This window comes from Melopsittacus undulatus, chromosome 4, assembly GCF_012275295.1.
Source record: "Melopsittacus undulatus isolate bMelUnd1 chromosome 4, bMelUnd1.mat.Z, whole genome shotgun sequence".
Lineage (NCBI taxonomy): Eukaryota > Metazoa > Chordata > Aves > Psittaciformes > Psittaculidae > Melopsittacus > Melopsittacus undulatus.
The window spans coordinates 107,324,214-107,342,547 of NC_047530.1; the positions used below are offsets into that span (position 1 = coordinate 107,324,214).

Genomic DNA, 18,334 nt, shown 5'->3' on the forward strand with positions numbered 1-18,334 from the left:
AGAAATACTGCACAACCTATTCATGGTGTAGATAGACCCAAACTAAACCCTCAGCTCCAAACCCCCTGAGCAAAGCCTGGATGCAACCCCTGCAGATGGTCCCTATTTTGAATAGCAAGGTGAACTACAGCCTCAGGGGCCAACACCCCTCCACCTCTCAGGGGGTGAAGCCTGGGGTAGGGTTTGGAGGGTTCAGAGGTCTAACCTGAAGACCTACTGCAAGAAAATCAAAACATATTAAACTCCAGCTTCAAAAGAAACAGGTCTTTCAGGAGAGGATGGTATGTGGGAATGGAGGTTGTTTTGGCAAGGGATGTCCTGTGACAAAGCCAAAGTCCTGTTACTCATTCAACTGGTTTGCTGCTCGTGGTACTGCCCTCTCCAGAAACACTCATTGCCAGGCACAAGCAATTGTAAAATGTATTTCATGCAATGCTGGTTTTTAAATTTGAAGTTAGCTTTGTTCTTCACTCAAAAGCATCAGCATCTTTATCAAAACTGTCCAAGAGCTGATACAGTATCTCCATGATTCTTGTTTTATTACAGTCTTTTTCTATTCTGGGGTTGTTTCTGGATGCTTGGCTATGAAATTCCCTCCCCTCAGTCTCCAAAATTCTTCCTGAAAAATACCTCTCTGTATCTGGTACCTAGTTACTACAATAATAGTCACCTTAGAAACATTATAAATACACAATTAAACAGGATTCTGTTCCAAAGTCCATTAAAGTCAGTAAAATTTTTTCCATTGACTTCAATGAGCTGTGGGATCAGGCCCTGAAATACTTTAAATACATTTTTTCCATCTATAGCCTGTTAATACAGAACATATTCCATTTTTTTCATTCCTCCTCTAACATCCCTGCCTTGATTCCCTTGCCCTGATACACACATTGCTGTGTTAAGATGTACTTTCTTCCCATGCCAGTCTCCAAGGTGCCAGACTAAATCCCATCCTCACTGCAACTTGGTGTAATGTTTATTTATTCCCCGTTCCAAAGGTGTTCATTCCAAAGCTAAGGATGTGCTGGCTTAGTGGTTTGGTAAAGGTTTTTTGAACTCTTTATCTACTTTCTGTTACCTGTCTGCGCAGAGGGATTCGCTTTGTCAGCTTATGGACAGCGGGCTGGCTGCTGAAGTCAGGCTTCTTGGTGGTGTTCTTCATGCGCCACAGGATGACCGTCAGCACCATGCAGGCAATTAAGAAGACCGCTATGCAGTAAATTGCTATTTCCAGGTAGTCTGGGGGTGTCGGGTATTCTTTTTCTTTTTCAGGAGCTGGATTGGAAGTTTTTAGGAGGGAACAATCACATCACAGAGTTAACAGATGGTAACGAACACAGTTCAACACAGTGCTTGGAACAACCTGACATGGTAAAATACCAGCAATTCTTGCAGTGACTGTGTGACACACAGAACGTTATGAATGTTTAGGCCATCTTGCAAACTGAGAGTGACTCATCTTTTACTGCTTTGACTTCTCAGTTTGCCATTCAGTTTGAGCTTGTGCATGTGTCTATACACATATAGACATATACATGTGTCTGCCTAGAAAGGTAGATGCATATACATTGAAAAAGTGGATGATGGAGCACAATTTTACAGGAGAATCAGAAAATGGATTGTTCAAACTAGGCTCTGGTTCATTTTGTGGCTCAAGTCAAACTTCAAAAGCACTGTAGTTAATTTTAATCACATAAAGACACATCTAAGGGTAAAATATTTAATTAGTTAGCCTAAAACAGTCTAAATGTGCAAATAGACATTTGGGCTTGAGTCTGCATTGTCTGTTTATCCAAAGTTTTCAGTGGGAATCTCAAAACACAGAAGGAAAGCAGGATGAATCATGCCTCATCATGCTTCTAAACTCAGGTTAGGAGTTTTCAGGGGGGTTTCAAAGACCTGGCTGCTGCACTACACTGGATGCCTGCCTCCCCTGAGGTTCTTTGAAGAGCTCAGTATGAGATTAAGAAGCATAAGGCAAGTGGAAGCTGAATTGCTACCAGTACATTAATTAATGAGTCCTGCATGAGGACTGCATATTTCAAGTAACCTCATCAGTGGTTACAAGCCTATGAGATTAGATTTTGGTGGGAGTGGTTCTACACAGCTGTTACTGTGATTGAAAGCATTTTGAAATTATCTTCAAGGCAGTTATATGTGCAAACACTGTCCTTAATCCCTTATCTGGGATTCAACCCCCCAGATAAACAGCATTCCACAGCAGCCAGCGGTCACTCCGCAAGCAATGCACGTTTCAAGCTGAGATTTTCTTGTGCCCCATTTCAAGCTCATAAAAATATCTCATCTCAGAAAATGGTGTAAGAAAAATACATTTCAAGCACTCGCAAAATGCAAAACACTGCAGAAGCAAGCTCTATACAAGTACTGCGTTGCCTGCTTAGTGACAGGCCATGCAGGCTTGGTGTTCACATACGAGTGAGATGGAATAGAGTTGTCTTGTTCAGTATATTTTAATAACGGGTAAGAAATCTGCAGCAAATGGGAACGTTTCACTCCCGTAATCTGAACCTCAGCCATACGCACATGCAGGTTTTGTACCTTTTACTTAGGATTAACAATTAATAAATGGTAAGCACAAGATGACCCAGCAAACCTCAGGTGGTTCATGTTCTTTTTTCAAAGGAACTCCTAAGGCAGCTGCCAACAGTTATAAACGAGAAGATTTGACTAGTGTCAAAACCAACTACAGTTACATCTTCTAACAGCTGATAACAATTTTCAGGCAATAAAGCACATTGATGTTTGTTTCTTTAAGGACAGAAACATCATCAACCCCAAAACAGCAAGACATGCTTTGCAGTAAAAGCAAACAACTACTTGTTTTCTTAGAGCATGCAATGTTTAAAGATGCATGGAGCCGATTCCCAAGATATGGAAGGACACTGCTTCTGTACACAATCCATTGGCATTAAAATCAGAATTTGGATGATAGGTGAAATTGAATTGAAGTACACTGAGTAGCTCAGGTATTTTAATGAACCTGTACCTGACTGTGGCCAAATTGGTCCCAAAGCTTCAAAAGAAGCTTTGACTTTCATCCTCTTGAAAAAGTTTTACAATGATTAATGTGCTGATTTCAGTCATCTCACTGAAGTGCTAAGGAAATGCAGCTCCTTAGCGTTTCAGACGATCATTTAACAGACGTAAAGATGTTCCAATTAAGTGCAAAAGCCATTCCCCCAACCCTTTTATTTTGTTGTTAGGTTTTTGGAGTTGCAAATATGTGACAAAACAATTCAATGGCTTGAGACAACTGTGCTTAAATAAAAATCATTGTAAAGTTCCATTTCTGAGACAGAAGCCGTGCTTAATTCTGCAGCAATCAACAAGGGGAAAAACAAAAGAGGAAAAACCACAGAAAGAGAGCAGTGTATACCTGGCAGAACTGTCAACCATGCAGTGTGAAAGGATATCCCAATAGAATTACCCGCCAAGCATGTATACTCCCCAGCATCCTCAAAAGTTACATTCCGTATATAGAGAACCTCAATTTCTTTGTCCGTGGTGTTAACACCGGCAGCCTAAAAAAAAACAAGAGAGGGAAGCAAGAGAAAAAGCTAGACATTGAAAGAATTCTTGTGGATAGGGAGATGGAGCCACAGGGCTTTGTAAAGGTAGAGATGCAGAGATGCAAAGCTCCTTCCCCATCCACAATCCCTCATCCAAAAGGCGTTTACCAACAGGTCCCAGCTCACCTCAGAAAGTAATCGACACCCTTCACCAGACCTAAACTCACCACCTAAACATGCATGCAATCAAATGACATGGAAAAATTCACCCACAAAGCTTTTTTTTTATTATTCTTCTTTTATAATAAAAAAAAGTTGAAAGACAAAGAGAAAACAAAGTAGGACAGAACGCAGGATCCTTCACATGTAGTTACCTGTTCCAGAGGAAAGATTTTACTATAAAAATATAGTATGAAAGGATTAAAAGAAAGGTAAATTCTGTTTGAAAAGACATAACTTAGTAGCTGTCTTAAGCAGTGTATGGTCCTTGCATCATCCACTGCACTTCACATAAATATTGTATGTTGCGCAGTGTTGCCCAATCTTGTTTTAATACGAGTCTGGTAATTGGTGGTTTGCTTAGAAGTACAGTGGAAGGCATCTCAGCTCTTGTTCAAAGAAAAGACCAGTTGTGGCTCTCAGATGCAGAGAAAAACTGGACCTTACAAAGGTTCAAGAACCAGGAAATGCAAATCCTAGAATGGTTTGGATTGGAAGGGACCGTAAAGATCACTGAGTTCCAAGCCCCTGCCATGGGCAGGGACACCTTCCACTAGACCTAAATCTTAAAGATGGAAAAATAAATTCTGGAAGTAGGAGTTTTTTTAACTGATTTCCTTCCAGACTTGTTAAAACTTTGGCTTGACAAGTCATTATGCACCAAACCAATCTGTGCATCGGTGATTATCCAAACTCACACAGATAGAGTAAATCTTAGAGCTGGTGCTTCCCAGCTGTCCCAAGATGGGCTCAGCAAGACATCAAGGTCTCTGTGATGGAGATTTAGAGAAATTACTGTTTGTTGCTTTTTGTCTCTGTTCCATTCAAAGACATTACTTTGAAATACAGGATGAGGGAATAAACACATTTTTACCAGGCCATTTTAAAGTAAATGTAGTTGTGAGTTGTAGTCACATTATTGGTGGGTTATTACCCAGTTAATAATGTGTGAATAACAGCTGGGAAACCCTCCCACCCTGTGCATTCACAGGTGATGTGGGAAGTTATAAGTGATTAAATTGACCTAATTTGTGCTTCAATAGGTATTTTATGAACACTTTCATATATATACGCGTATATATATATATATATATATATATATGTAAATATACATAGGTCATAACTACTTTATTCAATGACTACCCTGTATGTGAACTGCAAAGTGTGCAGAATCAACAACAAAAGTGACATAAATACACAGACACAAGAGAGAATAAAGAAACCAGTGGTTATGGTACACACAGAATTTGTGGGAATTTTTCCATGGCTGCTGGTGTAATACAGTTGCATCACCAAAGGAGGATTACACATAATACCACAAGGCCAAAGAGTTATCCTACAAGCTGCCTGCAGTCTCCCAAAGCACCATTTTTTCCAGCTTCTACATCCAGCTTGCTTTAAAAAACATTGTTACCTTGTAAACTTGGCAGAACTGAGAGCCAGGCAGACTGGTTGCCTCCCCTATATAATTGGAGACCTTACAAATATATTCTCCAGCGTCCGCCTCTGTCACATTGTACAGTGTCAGCACTTCAGCATTGGAACTATTTATCCCCGAATGCTAGAATAGACCAATAACACAGGAGAACAATGTCACTGCTGCCCAAAACGGACACCAATCTATGGTCCCACCACCAACACGTCATAAGAATATGCCTTCCACTTCAAACAGAGTCAAAACATTCAAGGTTTGGGGGTTGTTTGGGGATTTTGTGGGCTTTTTCTGGGGGGGTTAAATCAAAAGCATCACAAGAGGAATTAGAAAACAGCGGTGAGGGGGGAAAAGGACCTGGGCTGTTACACTGTCTGTATGGAACAAGATGATGTAGAACTGGCTGTCCTGCCTTGCCAGTATGCTGATTTTTGGCAATGCCATCCAGCTCAATAACTCTGGAGTTTCCTGGTCAGGCTTGCTCAGAACCCCATCATTGATACACCGGCAAAAAATGGACATCTCTGCAGGCTCAGCATCCAGAAAACCAACCTCTGCCAACAAGCTGTTACAGCGGGTGTCACGTTAGTTTGAAATAGAGGCTGAAGAAACATGACAGAAATGGAGTCGATTGTCCCAGGGATGTTTTGGATGCGTTCTTACCCATACATAAATGCCAATGGTGGTCTTAAGAGGGTTTTCATTTTTTTCTGAATAAGTCACGCCTGAAACATTCGGAGATAAAGGACTTCACAGAAGCAAAAAAGAGCAAATCAGCGTCTATAAACTGTATAATTAACATTTGGACAATCAAATGTTTATCAAAGTCATTATTTCATGTCTAACAAACAATTCCTCTTCCAAAAGAAGTTCATATCTCAAAACTCCTGGATTTACACCAAGTACATTCGATGCTTTAAAGAACTCATCACCATCGCCAGCATCTGTAAAGCCTCACCTTCAGAACCTGAAGATACGGCAGTCCATCTGGCCCGTATTTACTGCCATTCTTCTCTACGTGTTTTATCCACTGAATGTGAGGTTGGGCATCACTGTAGACTTTGCAGACAAACTCGACGTCCCCTCCGACGACTGCAGAGGCGTTTGCTGGGAGGCCAGCTTGGAGGATGGGCCTGTGCGGTGATCGCTCTGTTCGGGTGGGGAGAGGCAGAGAGGAGGAGGGAGGTGGGGAGGGAGAGAAATAAAGATGCATAAATAAGCAGAGCTGCCAAGAAAACTGTAAGTGAACTCGAGCCAAACAGCCCTGTAAGCCTGTTGGCTGACTCCTCCGAAATAACACTGCGGCCAAAACCTATAACAAAAAATGCAGTTCAAAGGAGATGACTTGAGCACTACACTTGTAATAGAAAGAATGGCTATTTGAGAGGAGGGGAGAAATTGTGCTTAGAAATTGTAAGCATTTTTCATAGCTCAACTCAGCCAGAATTAAGTAAAATAGGGTTTTTTGTTTGTTGAGTACCTCTGAGTTTTTAAACATTTTAATTGGACTAAAACTCTTGTACAAATTAAGAAGAAAAATTACTGATTCATTTTAAAAGCTGATTATGTGATTGCTCGAATGAGAAGTCCTCATGGCGACAGTCCTGGTTACCAAACTGCTTTACTATCCAGTGAGCAGGACAAACAATGCCAGCCTACCCAGAAAACAACCAAAGGGAACTTCTCAAAACTAGTAGAAGCCTCAGCACTGGAAGTCCTCAAGCAGAATGCCACACACCAAGCACCTAGGCTATTGAAAATGCTGTGACCAGTGCTATCACAATAGCTGCTCTCTGCTTTACCAACACGGCAGCAGAAATACCAGTTGTTCTTATTCTGATCAGGACACAGGGAAACACAGAGTCCTATGGAAAACTGCAGTGTATTCGCGTGAGCCAATAGAGCTTTGGATCTATGGACTTGCTTAAGCATTTATCGAACGTTCTTGGCCAAGCTTACATCACTAAACATACCGAGTGTACTCTGTATCACCTGGGTACCCACAGGACCATTGAAGCCAGCATTAACAGCCTAATTTTGTGGATGCAATATTCATAGCCATTGGGGAAATCCTCACATTTTCATCACCCTCATTAAGCCTGATCTAACCACCTAAAGTCTGCTGGGTGGTGGGCAGTGCAGCTCCCCATCATCAGGGCCATCAATGGCCTTTTTGTGCCAGACAAGGCAAATGGACAAAGCATAAAGGTTTTTTCTTATGTGATGCTTGAAGGAAAAGTCCTCAAAACAGCAGTGTTCAAGGCCAGGTTGGACACAGGGGCTTGGAGCAACCTGCTCTATGGAAGGTGTCCCTGCCCGTGGCAGGGGTTGGAACTAGAGGAGGTTCAAGGTTCCTTCCTTCCAACTCTGTGGTTGGAGTTGGGCTGATGCCGATTTAAACACCTCCTAAGAGGGACCAGCAGCCATTGCATCTGCCACAGACACATCTCTGTTTCCAGCAGTAATGCAGATCAACTAATGCAGTTTTCTCTGATTTGTAGTTGGTGTGTTAATGTGTGAGATCTTCACATCAGAACTAGATGATCTTTAAGCTCTCTTCCAACCCAAACCATTCCAGGATTCTTCCTGCAAACCCAGTGCTGTCCATTTCATTTTATAAGAACGTAAGTTAATACAGACCTACTTACACTTTTAACCTATGAATTAGAAGTGAAACACCACTGCCCATCCTGAGCTGTCCTTTCCCCCCTGCTCCAGGAATCCTTTCAAAGACAAGTAAAGAGCAGTGGACCTCAGTATTTATTTTTAGAGGCTGTATGCTGTAAAAGCTTTGAACGTTATGAGCCAAATCAACTGAATTTCAAACCAAGCGTTCCTTTTTAAACATACTAGTTTCCAATAAACTGTTTCACAAGCAAACACTGCAAGTATAATAGCAAATAATGATGCCCATGGAACAATGGGATCTTTTATACAGTCCAATATATTTGGCATGCAGCAAACATCTACTGGGAATTCACTCACTGAGGCTACACTTGGCAGCATGCTACAAAGCAGCAGTCTTATTTACTTGTGGCAAAAGTGCATTTGTTGTTGCAGTTATTAAATTATTCCAAGGCTCTGTGTGTCATTTTCAAAGATCTGGGAACAAAGATCTATTTTTTAATTTGTAAATTACAGTCAAACACATAAATTACTATTTTACAGTTCTGGAGAGAACTTGTAGTTTCTCACCTTAAACTAAATAAGCTTTAATTCCATCTCTCTCGCTCCTTCATTTGGGTACAAAAACAGCAAGCAAAAAATCTCTCTTTAATAGAAACCTTACACCATCTTCCAAAACTTATTACAGCTGCCTTCAGTATAAAATGAAACCTTAGAGAATGTTATTTAAAATGTTTTTTAGAAGTCAGTAGGCCTCATGTTTCATTTCTCCACATAAGGGTTTGATTTCCTTTGTGACCTTATTCTCTGCCCTTAAACAAACCAGAGAATGAGGCCTGAAACATCTTGGAAAAGTTCCTAACTATGCCAGCATCAACACACGAAATGTGTTTAGTTTATCCCGATAGCCATCAATGATTTAATCTTTTATTGATGACTGTCAAACATTTCCTCTACCAGAAAAAGAGAAGGCAAAGTGAAGAAGTAAAAGCAGAGTTCTTACATTGTAGGTCCCAAGTTCCTTTAAAAACACCTAAATAAAGTGTGTGCATATGTATAGGTGTGTATGTGTAGCCAGTTGTGACATTTCTTCTCTAAGGGTAAGTGTGTTAAAAAGAAACTTTGGTTGCCCTCCAACATATGGGGCAATGATAGGTTTTTGTCAACTCCCCCAGCTCAGCAGAAGGGGGTATTCCTGTGCCCACAGAGGCAAACAGCACAATATAACCATCATGAGGCAAATTCAGCAGGGTTTCATGACAAAGACCGCAGGAAACAGTCAGTATTGGGGAAAATAACTAAATATGGAGAAACTCCACTAATTACAAATGACTGAGTATAATTCTATACAGTATTATTTCTTAGAAATAGCCATTTCAGGTTGTTATCCTGTCTTTCCTATCTCTCTGCAAACCACACACGTGTAAGGACTCTGCTTAAACATAGGTAACTGTCAAAACCATATTCATAAATCTCACATCACTATTTCGCATTTACAATACAAGCTGTACATGTGTAAGCAGATATCATCACTCAAACAACTGGCTACACAAATATTAGATGGAAACAGTGTGTTCTTTTCTACTAAAGACTAGCAAAGGAGTCTAAAAGTTTGGTGAAACTAATTTTACCATTAGCCCTAAAAAAAACTAGTATTTATAACCAGGATCACTGCTAAACAAGACATCTCCAGATATTTAACTCAGACAAACAGTATTTTAATACAAAACAAGTTAGCAACCCATCTCATGCCTCTGCAGCCTTACTGATTTCAATATTCCTCTTGCTCATTGGTACTAAACTGAATCAGAACCTCCAGAAATAAATCTTTGCTACCTGTCCACTCTCACTGCAAAACATACTTCAAAATCAAGCCAACAGCGTACGCATTATGGAAAATCACCCCACAGATGAGCTGTCTTTAAGCACGCTAAGCCATAAATGAAATATAAGTATTAGTTAGCTAGTGAACTACATGCAGATCTACAAGGTTTTTCATAGATATACCCTGCTTTCTCAAGCAGACCCTTTCTGGTTCAAGTGAAATTATACAGGTGTTTAAAAGCAAATGCAACAGGTATTTAAAAATGTTTAAAATTGAACAGTGTATTGATCCGAAACTGAGCCAAACTGATAATTACATATAAATCTCCGTATGTTACATTTCATTTGTATTCTAGTTCTTCCCAAAGTCTAACTTTATGATGCTTTTTAGAGAGAAAACATGCTTAATGCTGGGTCCCACCTTAAGAGATAAGACACCAGCTTGCTTTCTTCAACTTGCAGTTTAGATACAAAACCAACAGCATCCCCATTTGAGGAGTCAGCTATCTACAAAAGGCAGAGTGAAAATGATTGCTCACCTGAGGAATATCATACTCAAGGCCACAAGCAGCTTTTACACCAGTTTAGAAGTGTTCAGGGTGAGCAATTCTCCTTGCTTATCTACAGACAAACAGACTTGCTATCTGTAAAGATGACTGACAAAGATACCTGCTCAATGGCTTGAAAGAAACTGTCATTTAGCCTGTTAATGTTAAAGCTTCAGAATACCTTCCTCCGAGAGAGAAAACTGCAAAAAATCCAGGAAAGTTGGAAAATTCCAAGTTTCCGCAAAACTGGCACATTGAAGGAACCGCTCCAGGACACCTGGGAGCAGCTGAGAGCCCATCATTGAATACCAGCTTGGAAAGGACCTCAGGGATGACCTGGTCCAACCTTTTTAGGGAAAGCATGACCTAGACTGGATGTCCCAGCACCCTGTCCAGCTGAGTCTTAAGTGTCCAATGTTGGGGAATCCACCACTTTCCTGGGGAGATTATTCCAATGGCTGGTTGTTCTCATGGTGAAACACTCCTCTTTTGTCCAGTTGGAATCTCCCAGGAGTAACTTGCGCCCATCACCCCCTATCTTTTCCATATGACTCCTTGTAAAAAGGGAGTCTCCATCCTTTTCGTAGCCACTTTAAACACTGGAACATGGTGACAAGGTCTCTCCTGAGCCTCCTGTTCTCAAGGCTGGACAAACCCATCTCTCAGCCCTTCCTCATATGGCAGGCTCATCCTGCCACAGGTGATGGAAGGAGAAATGACTGGAAGAACCACCCTGGAAATGACAACCAGAGCCTGCACACTTCCCAAGCAGTCCTCAGAACTGTCTCTTTAAGAAGTTTAAGTCCCAGAACAGGCTACTCCTACAAAAGAGCCTCATCTCAATGCCATCCTTGGCTTTTTCTATCTCCTCCAAATCTTGCTGATAGCTGCAGCCAACATAGCAGGAAACCAGACAGGAGACCAAACAGTCACGATGCAAATGTATGAGGTGAAGACCCTGGGGTGAAGAGGTAGGTGGTAGGAGCCAAAACCCCAGCTTCCACAGCCAACAGAACCAGAGGATGCGATCCCACCACTGCAGTCCCAATGCAGGGATGGAACAACTGCAGGAAGAGAGGCTGCTCGCCAAGCACGCTGGCAAAGGGAAGATGCTGCTGCCAGAGGCCCAAGTAGAGCATATTGTGACTGAAAGAGTGTCTCTGCTGCTACTGGAGTGCCTTGGCAGGGAGAGGAGACAATAACCCCGGAAGGGGTGAGCTTTGGGGCCCATCCTGAAGCCAAGTCTCCTTAGCAACCTGGCTATGCCAGGGACTGAGAAGAGCTCTGGCAATTGTCTATCCAGGGCTCCTTGTCACCCCAGCAGAGACAGTTCAGGACCTTTCATGGGAGCTAAAAGCCAGAACCAAAGCCCATTGAAGTCAGGGGAAAAACTCACATGGAATTCAATGGGCTCTGCATAAGGCATCTGATTCATTAAGAAAATAAATAAATAAATGAAAACTACTCTTATTTTCCCCCTTTTGATTGTGCTTGTTTCCTCTCCTTGCAAATGTGGGATTCGAATGCGGGCTAGGAAAGTAAAAGCTGAATAGCAAATGCAAGACCAAACATGAGCTCTGCGGACAATGGAGAGATCCTCAGTTAATGGGAGGGAAGGGTAGGAAGAGGAGGGGAAAAAAGTTATCCAATTCTTTTCCACAGTTTATAATTAGACACATTTATCAGAGTCTTTAATATCAGTTTTGAAACGTTACTGACTCCTAAGGAGTCGTCTTGACGGCTGCCACTGAGAAGCTACAGAGGGGTTCCCTCAAACGATGCCTCTCAGTGCACCAGCAACACTTCTGGATCGATAGCCCCTGGCAGAGGTTCTGTGTAACCAGACATCACCGAATGAAAAATGAAGCAGCCCCAGCTGTCTCTCAGCTTAAATGAAAACACAGACCTGCCGTGCCCTTGTCTTCATTTGCCCTGGTCAGCACAGCATGCTCAGCTCTACTCGCTTATTTTGCTCAAGGAGTCTTCAAGCAGCAGCCTGGACCCCAGTCAATGAAAACACTGCCCATTCCCAACCACCTTCCTTCCGATCGTGCAACATCTGTTGCTTTGGAAAATGCTAATTATCCAGTAAATTATGGGTCTCAAAAGCATCCTACAGTGATTTAGGCCAGATTGTAATCACAGCCTCTTGCCTTGGCTTAGCCTCTCAAGCTTGCAAGACTGACTCTTCAGCCTTAAAAATTGTATGTATATATATATATATATATTTACATTTATAAAAATCAAATCACAGGCTTTTCATCATATACTCAGACTGAAATATTTCTCCTGTGTCTTGCCTTTACCCGCCCTCTCCCACTAGTTCCACTGAGTCATATACCTAACACGGGGGGTCCCAGAAGGCCACTGAGGTTTGGGAGCAGCCCTGATGATGGAGGAACATGTTGCTACATGGCTCTGTCTCCGAATTAACTGTGTGTGTCCTCTCCTTACCCAACAATGCATCACATCAGGAGATGCCCTTGGCAGATACTTTAGAGACATAGCTACCTGATATCCCTTGTGCCACCAAATGACCTACAGACAAGCCTTGTGAGCATCACCCATCTCCAGGACACCCAGAACCCCCTCTTCATGCCTTCTTCCGAATGATACCCAAGGAATTACCCAAACTGCTCCAACAAAAAATGCAGTTATATGGTAACTTCTCAGGTGCCTTAGCCACTGCTTGGAGTTGACAGGAAGGTAAAACCTCTCAGGTACAGCTCCAGCTTCCCACAGGCAGTGCACCCTGGGCCACCTCAAAGCTGAAATACAACTGCTCCTCAGAAGTGGCACTAATGACCATTTCTGCCACAGTCTCAGAGAACCACTCTCTACCTGTGCAAACCACTGTCTCTATATTCAAATTCTGGCATTTCTATTGAGACTGTACATATTCATACTGCTTATTACTGGCTCTCATGATGGGTTTTTGGTGGTGTGGATACGTAGCACTGGGTGAAGGCATTTACTAAAGCCACTGGGCCAACCACAGGATATCAGCCCCTTTTATACCACTACTTATTGGGGCTAAATATCAACCATTAAAAGAAATATTTAATTATTAGCAATACCTCACCATTCAGTGAGTGGAATCCTATTGAGTTTATATCCTGACCTAGCTGGCAGCAAAGGAACCAGTTTACAAGGATCGCTGTCCCTCATGAAACATCCCATCTCCATGAGCTGCAAATCTGGCCTCAGATCACAAGCACTCCGTGGCTGGATTAATTACAGAGCTCTTGTGAGGAGGGTTCCAGGAGCAGACAAAGCACATGAGGAATTGCAACTCAATTTCTTTCTTAATCCAGCATTATCCAAGTTCATACAAAGGACCTGATTTGAAACCACACTTGCTCTCCATACGTCTGAGTGCAGTGGCATAGGAGGGGTCTAACCAAACAGATGTCAGAGTCCCCACAGGAATTTCCTCCTTCAAGTAGCTTTCTACTCAAGGGCCAAACCAAACCTTCGCTTTCCTTTCTCCAGCAATAAGCAGTTGTTTAGGGGACCTGTGTTCTATGAAGTGCTGGAAGGAAAACATTGGTAACTCCATTAATTGTTCCGTGACAACAGAGGAGCAAGGTTGAGTGTTGGCTGTGCTTTCAAACAATCAGGAACAATGGAGCAGGTGTAGGCAAATGCCTCTACTAATTAACACCATACAGTACACACACATGAGCCAGGGACTGAGCAGCTTCTACCAGCTGCACGTCGGTTTGGTTTCCTCTCTGCATAATATGAAGCACCGCATGTTGTTTATGGCCAATTCAGGAATGCTGCTGAGCTGTCATGTTCCATTTCAATGTACATACATACACAGCCCTCAGATCATCTCTTCCTAGGTAATACATACATGCTAAAGTAGCATCCACAGCAAGTTAGGGACAATGATCTCTTCCCAAACTCTGCTAAATCAGATGTTTTAAGGTTACCAGGAATAACAAATCATTGTCATTAAACACTAAGAGATAAAGTGTGCTGGTGTCCATCCCTGGCATGGGATCCCTCCCTTGGTGAAGAACGGGAGCCTTCCAGGCAGACTAGTGAATAGCTTATGGATCAGACCAGTATCACCAGTGCTGATGAAATCATGCCTTACAAACTTTGGCATCTTTTATCAGGAGGCATTAGCCAACAAATGTTCATCTATTCAATGTTCCTGTACAGCAGGAGTCTCCTTGTACAGTATTTTCTGTCAGCCCAATACTACTTGAAGAAGTCTTCTTGGTGGCCAAGAGCTCCAAGGCATATCACTGGCCCTTATGTGTGAACATGGTGAGGCCTGGAGCAGCACAGGGATCTGCTCATGCAGATGGGAGTGAGGGGCTAACCTCCATAACCACTTTCTGAGTTCCTTTTTTCCTCACATTTAGAAGCCTTTTATGTAAACTGGAGGTATTTCTTTCTACAGACACTTCACCATTCATAACTGTTGGGCCCAAAACCTCCATCCCTGCTTTGGTTTGTGGACCAGTATCAACAGTAAGCATAAAGTGAGACAGCAGGGAACCAGACTCCATATATTCCTTGCTGTCAGTGAATACTCTCTCATACAACTAAACATTTGAAGACTATTAAAGCATTTTAGTTCTAAAGAGTAAAGACTGTCACAGACACCAGGAACAGACCCATTTGCTACCCAGAGCAAAGCCTTTGCCACCCTATCCAACTTCCTTGTGCCACTCAAGCTCTCCTACTTTCCAAAGCCACCTAAGGAAAAGGCAGTGCCTTCTAAAACCTTTACAGAAACTAATCAGGTGCATTGTAACTCTTTGTCCTTGGTTTCACCACCTTCACCTCCAATCTGAAGTAATGGCACTGCTGCTCCAGCAGGCAAAAGCTCCCACTGATTGTTATCCCATCTGTCTCTTTGGATAGCTCTATGGCATGGCTTCAGCTTGGTATCCTATGTGCATTTTAGCTAAAATGCATCTTTGCTATAACACCTTTACAGCATAAGTTCATCTGCACATCTCTTTCTCATATGGCAGCAAGCCAGGGAAAGAAAGCAAGCCAGACTGACTTATTTGGCTTGATAAGTAGTCCACTGATGTCAGTGAAAACAGTAGGGGAGAAAAAAAATCACCATCAGAACTAGTTAAAAGCTGTCCTTTCAAATCACATGTACATCCAGCAAGCCCAGGGCTAAGGCAGGCAACGTGAACACTCTTGCTTTACAACATGAAATTATCAACGGGGTTTAAGACCAGTTTGTCCATAAAGCAAAGCCCTATTGTCAGGGGGGACACCGCACAGGTTTCATCAGCCCCACGGAGCAAAAGAAGTCATAGCAGCAAGAGACATTGCTCTAACAGTAACCTCAGAGCTCACTTGCTGTATCCCTCACATAGCGCATGCTTAAGCAAAATCTTCACATGTCTGAACAAAGGAAGGAGAGGCCTCACTTTGGCATGAAAAAACATGGGAAATAGAACAACAAGGAGCTGAAATTAACATTGAAATTCTTTTCAGTGCACCCTAAAACAAAAAGGTTACAAAAGAATGTGAAAAACAGCCTGTGGCTTCTCACAGACAAGTGGTCAAATTGTATTGCTCTGGCTGTTTCCTTTGTACTGTGCACAGCTCCCAGCACTCAGCTGCTTTAGGAATAACCAGAGATAACTCTGGGGTCCAGCACTATTAGACTGGGCTCTCCAGTAGGCTCTGCCAAATATTACTGTATGCCTGGCAAATAGCATTTCCCCCATAAGGATGATGCTCTCTTCCCAGCTGCAGTGGGTTTAACTAACCAGTGCACCCAGTGATGCCACAAAACACAGTGGGAGTTAGTACTGCTGTTGTTATTGTGACCCGACTGCATATTTTGCATCCTCCACATCTCCTTTCCTGAAAACAGCTCTGTCTTTAAAGTGAAAATGGAAAAGACTGTGTAGCCTTTAAAAGCTCTGATACTTCCACACTTCTCCCCCTTTTCTTACATATATGCTCTACTAAACAACACAGGCGTGAAATTATGGGAAGCACAGTGGTAATCTCTCCCTAAACATAGCCAACCGTGGCTGACTGTCCACATACCTGGTGTGCAGGCTCTCAGAACAGGAGAGGCTCCAGCACCCAGAGTTTCAATGGTCTGTGCTGGACCATCCTGACTCAGCCTCAAGACATTCAGCCTTTACTGCCTTTAGTGATGAAGTTTGCCATCATGTGGTCCCATGTTAAGAGAGAGGAGATGTCCCTCACTTTTACAACACAGTATCCATAACCTGTTCTAAACATTGGAGCAGATGCTGAAGACTGCTCTTGAGAAGACCTTGATTACATACATTTATCATATTTCTAGTAAATCAAGTAAACCTAGGTAAAGTTTGCCAGATACAATAGGTTTCATACCAAGTACTTAGGCTGGGCACACTTGGACACAAGCTTTGTGCTCCAAACCAAGAAAGTTGTCCTCTGTTACTTTGACCTCCCTTCTTATCCTGGTTTGACTCGGCTAGGATTAATGTGCTCCCTAGCAGCTTGTACAGTGTCTTGTTCTGGATTTGATGAGAACAGTGTTGATAACACACTGATGTGTTAGTTGTTACTAAGCAGTGCTTCACCAAGTCAGGACCTTCTTTCAGCTTCTCACACCACCCCACCAGTGAGTAGACCAGGGCGCTGCACACGAAGCCAGCAGGAGACACAGCTGACCAAAGGGATATTCCATATGATATGGCATCATGCTCAGTACATAAACCAGGAACTGGCTCAGGAACTGGCAGGACATTGGTCAGTTGGTGTGAGCAATTGCTTTACATTTGGCAACACTTCATTTTTCTTGGGGTTTATTTCTCTTTTGTTGTTTCCCTTTTCATTAAAATTGTTATTATTATTCTAGTTATTTTTATTATTATTTTTATGTCAACTATTAAACATGTCTTTATTTCATCCATGATGTTTCTCATTTTTACCCTTCCCAATTCTCTCCCCACCCCACCAGGGCAGTGAGTGAGCAGCTGTGTAGTTCTTAGTTGTGGGCTGGGATTAAAACCACAAGTCTTCTGCACCCACATTTCCCTGCCTTTCAGCATACAATCTGGATGACCAGCCTATATGAAGCCAAGAGCCAGAAGCACCATCCCCAGCCTCTGGCCGAGCAGTGGGTTGTCAGAACTGATTTCTGAGAAGATTTCACTGAAGTTGGGGGGGAAGGAAGGAAGGAAACGTCCTATTACAATGTTGTTGTAATAGTCATTCAAACGTAGACACAGGTGGGTTTCAGAGATGTTCTAGACAGTGCATTAGCACAGATATCAAAGGAAAAGTACCTTTGAAACCAACTGCTACAATGAAATTATGGTGCTCAGTAACGCGTATAATCCAGTCTAACAGCAGAAACAATGCTGCAGATATAAACACCAACCAACGCAAGCATATGCACTTGTAAATGCACAATACATGAACAGCTTAAGAGCAATTGCTTTGATCACCTCATTTGTGATAGTGCTTACAAACCCCTAAAAGGATACATAACTTTAGACTTTCACAAGTATCGCAAAAATGGTTAAAGACTAACTGTACTCCAACCAATCCACTGCCATGCTCAGTTCTTATCTCCACTGAAGATCTGACAGCATCAGTTCTACCTTCATGAACAGTTAAAGATTTCACCATGTACATGCAACCTTCTAAGAGAAATAGGAAAAAATAACCTCAATATTTTCTATTTACAGAGCAGTTGAACATTCAAAAGTGATTAACAAGCTACCTTGTATGACCCTTCAGGCACCGGAAGCTGCTATAAGGTCTTCCCCTGCACCTTCTCCAGGCTGAATAAGCCCAGCTCTCTCAGCCTGTCTCATAGGTGAGGTTCCACCCTCCTGATAATCTTTATGGACCTCTTCTGATCTCTCATCCTTTACCTATCTCAAGGTTCTTCCTCTGCTACACTGAAAATCTCTGCAGATTCCTACAGCCTTTCAGTCCCATATATTCCCAGCCAGTCTCAGCATGCAACAACCACTGATGCCTACTGCTGGTGTCAACTCCATCTACTTCACCTCTGCTACACTGTTTTTACTCCTAGTCTATCCAAAACCACCAGTGTGGTGGTCTGTTGGGATTCATTTTACCCAGTGAGGGCCAGCTATCCCACTGCAGCATGGTGCTGTCCCACCTCTTGCATTCCTCCCACACTCAGAGACACA

General features: G+C 42.4%; 1 protein-coding gene across 1 annotated transcript in view; it reads right to left on the bottom strand.

The window, feature by feature from the left end:
* Positions 1 to 18,334, bottom strand: part of FGFR2 (fibroblast growth factor receptor 2) — a 71,473-nt gene that overhangs the window by 27,548 nt on the left and 25,591 nt on the right. Inside the window, 3 exon segments of the mRNA XM_034061358.1 lie at positions 1,073 to 1,275; positions 3,398 to 3,542; positions 6,140 to 6,493. Of these exon segments, the coding sequence (XP_033917249.1) occupies positions 1,073 to 1,275; positions 3,398 to 3,542; positions 6,140 to 6,493 (702 nt within the window).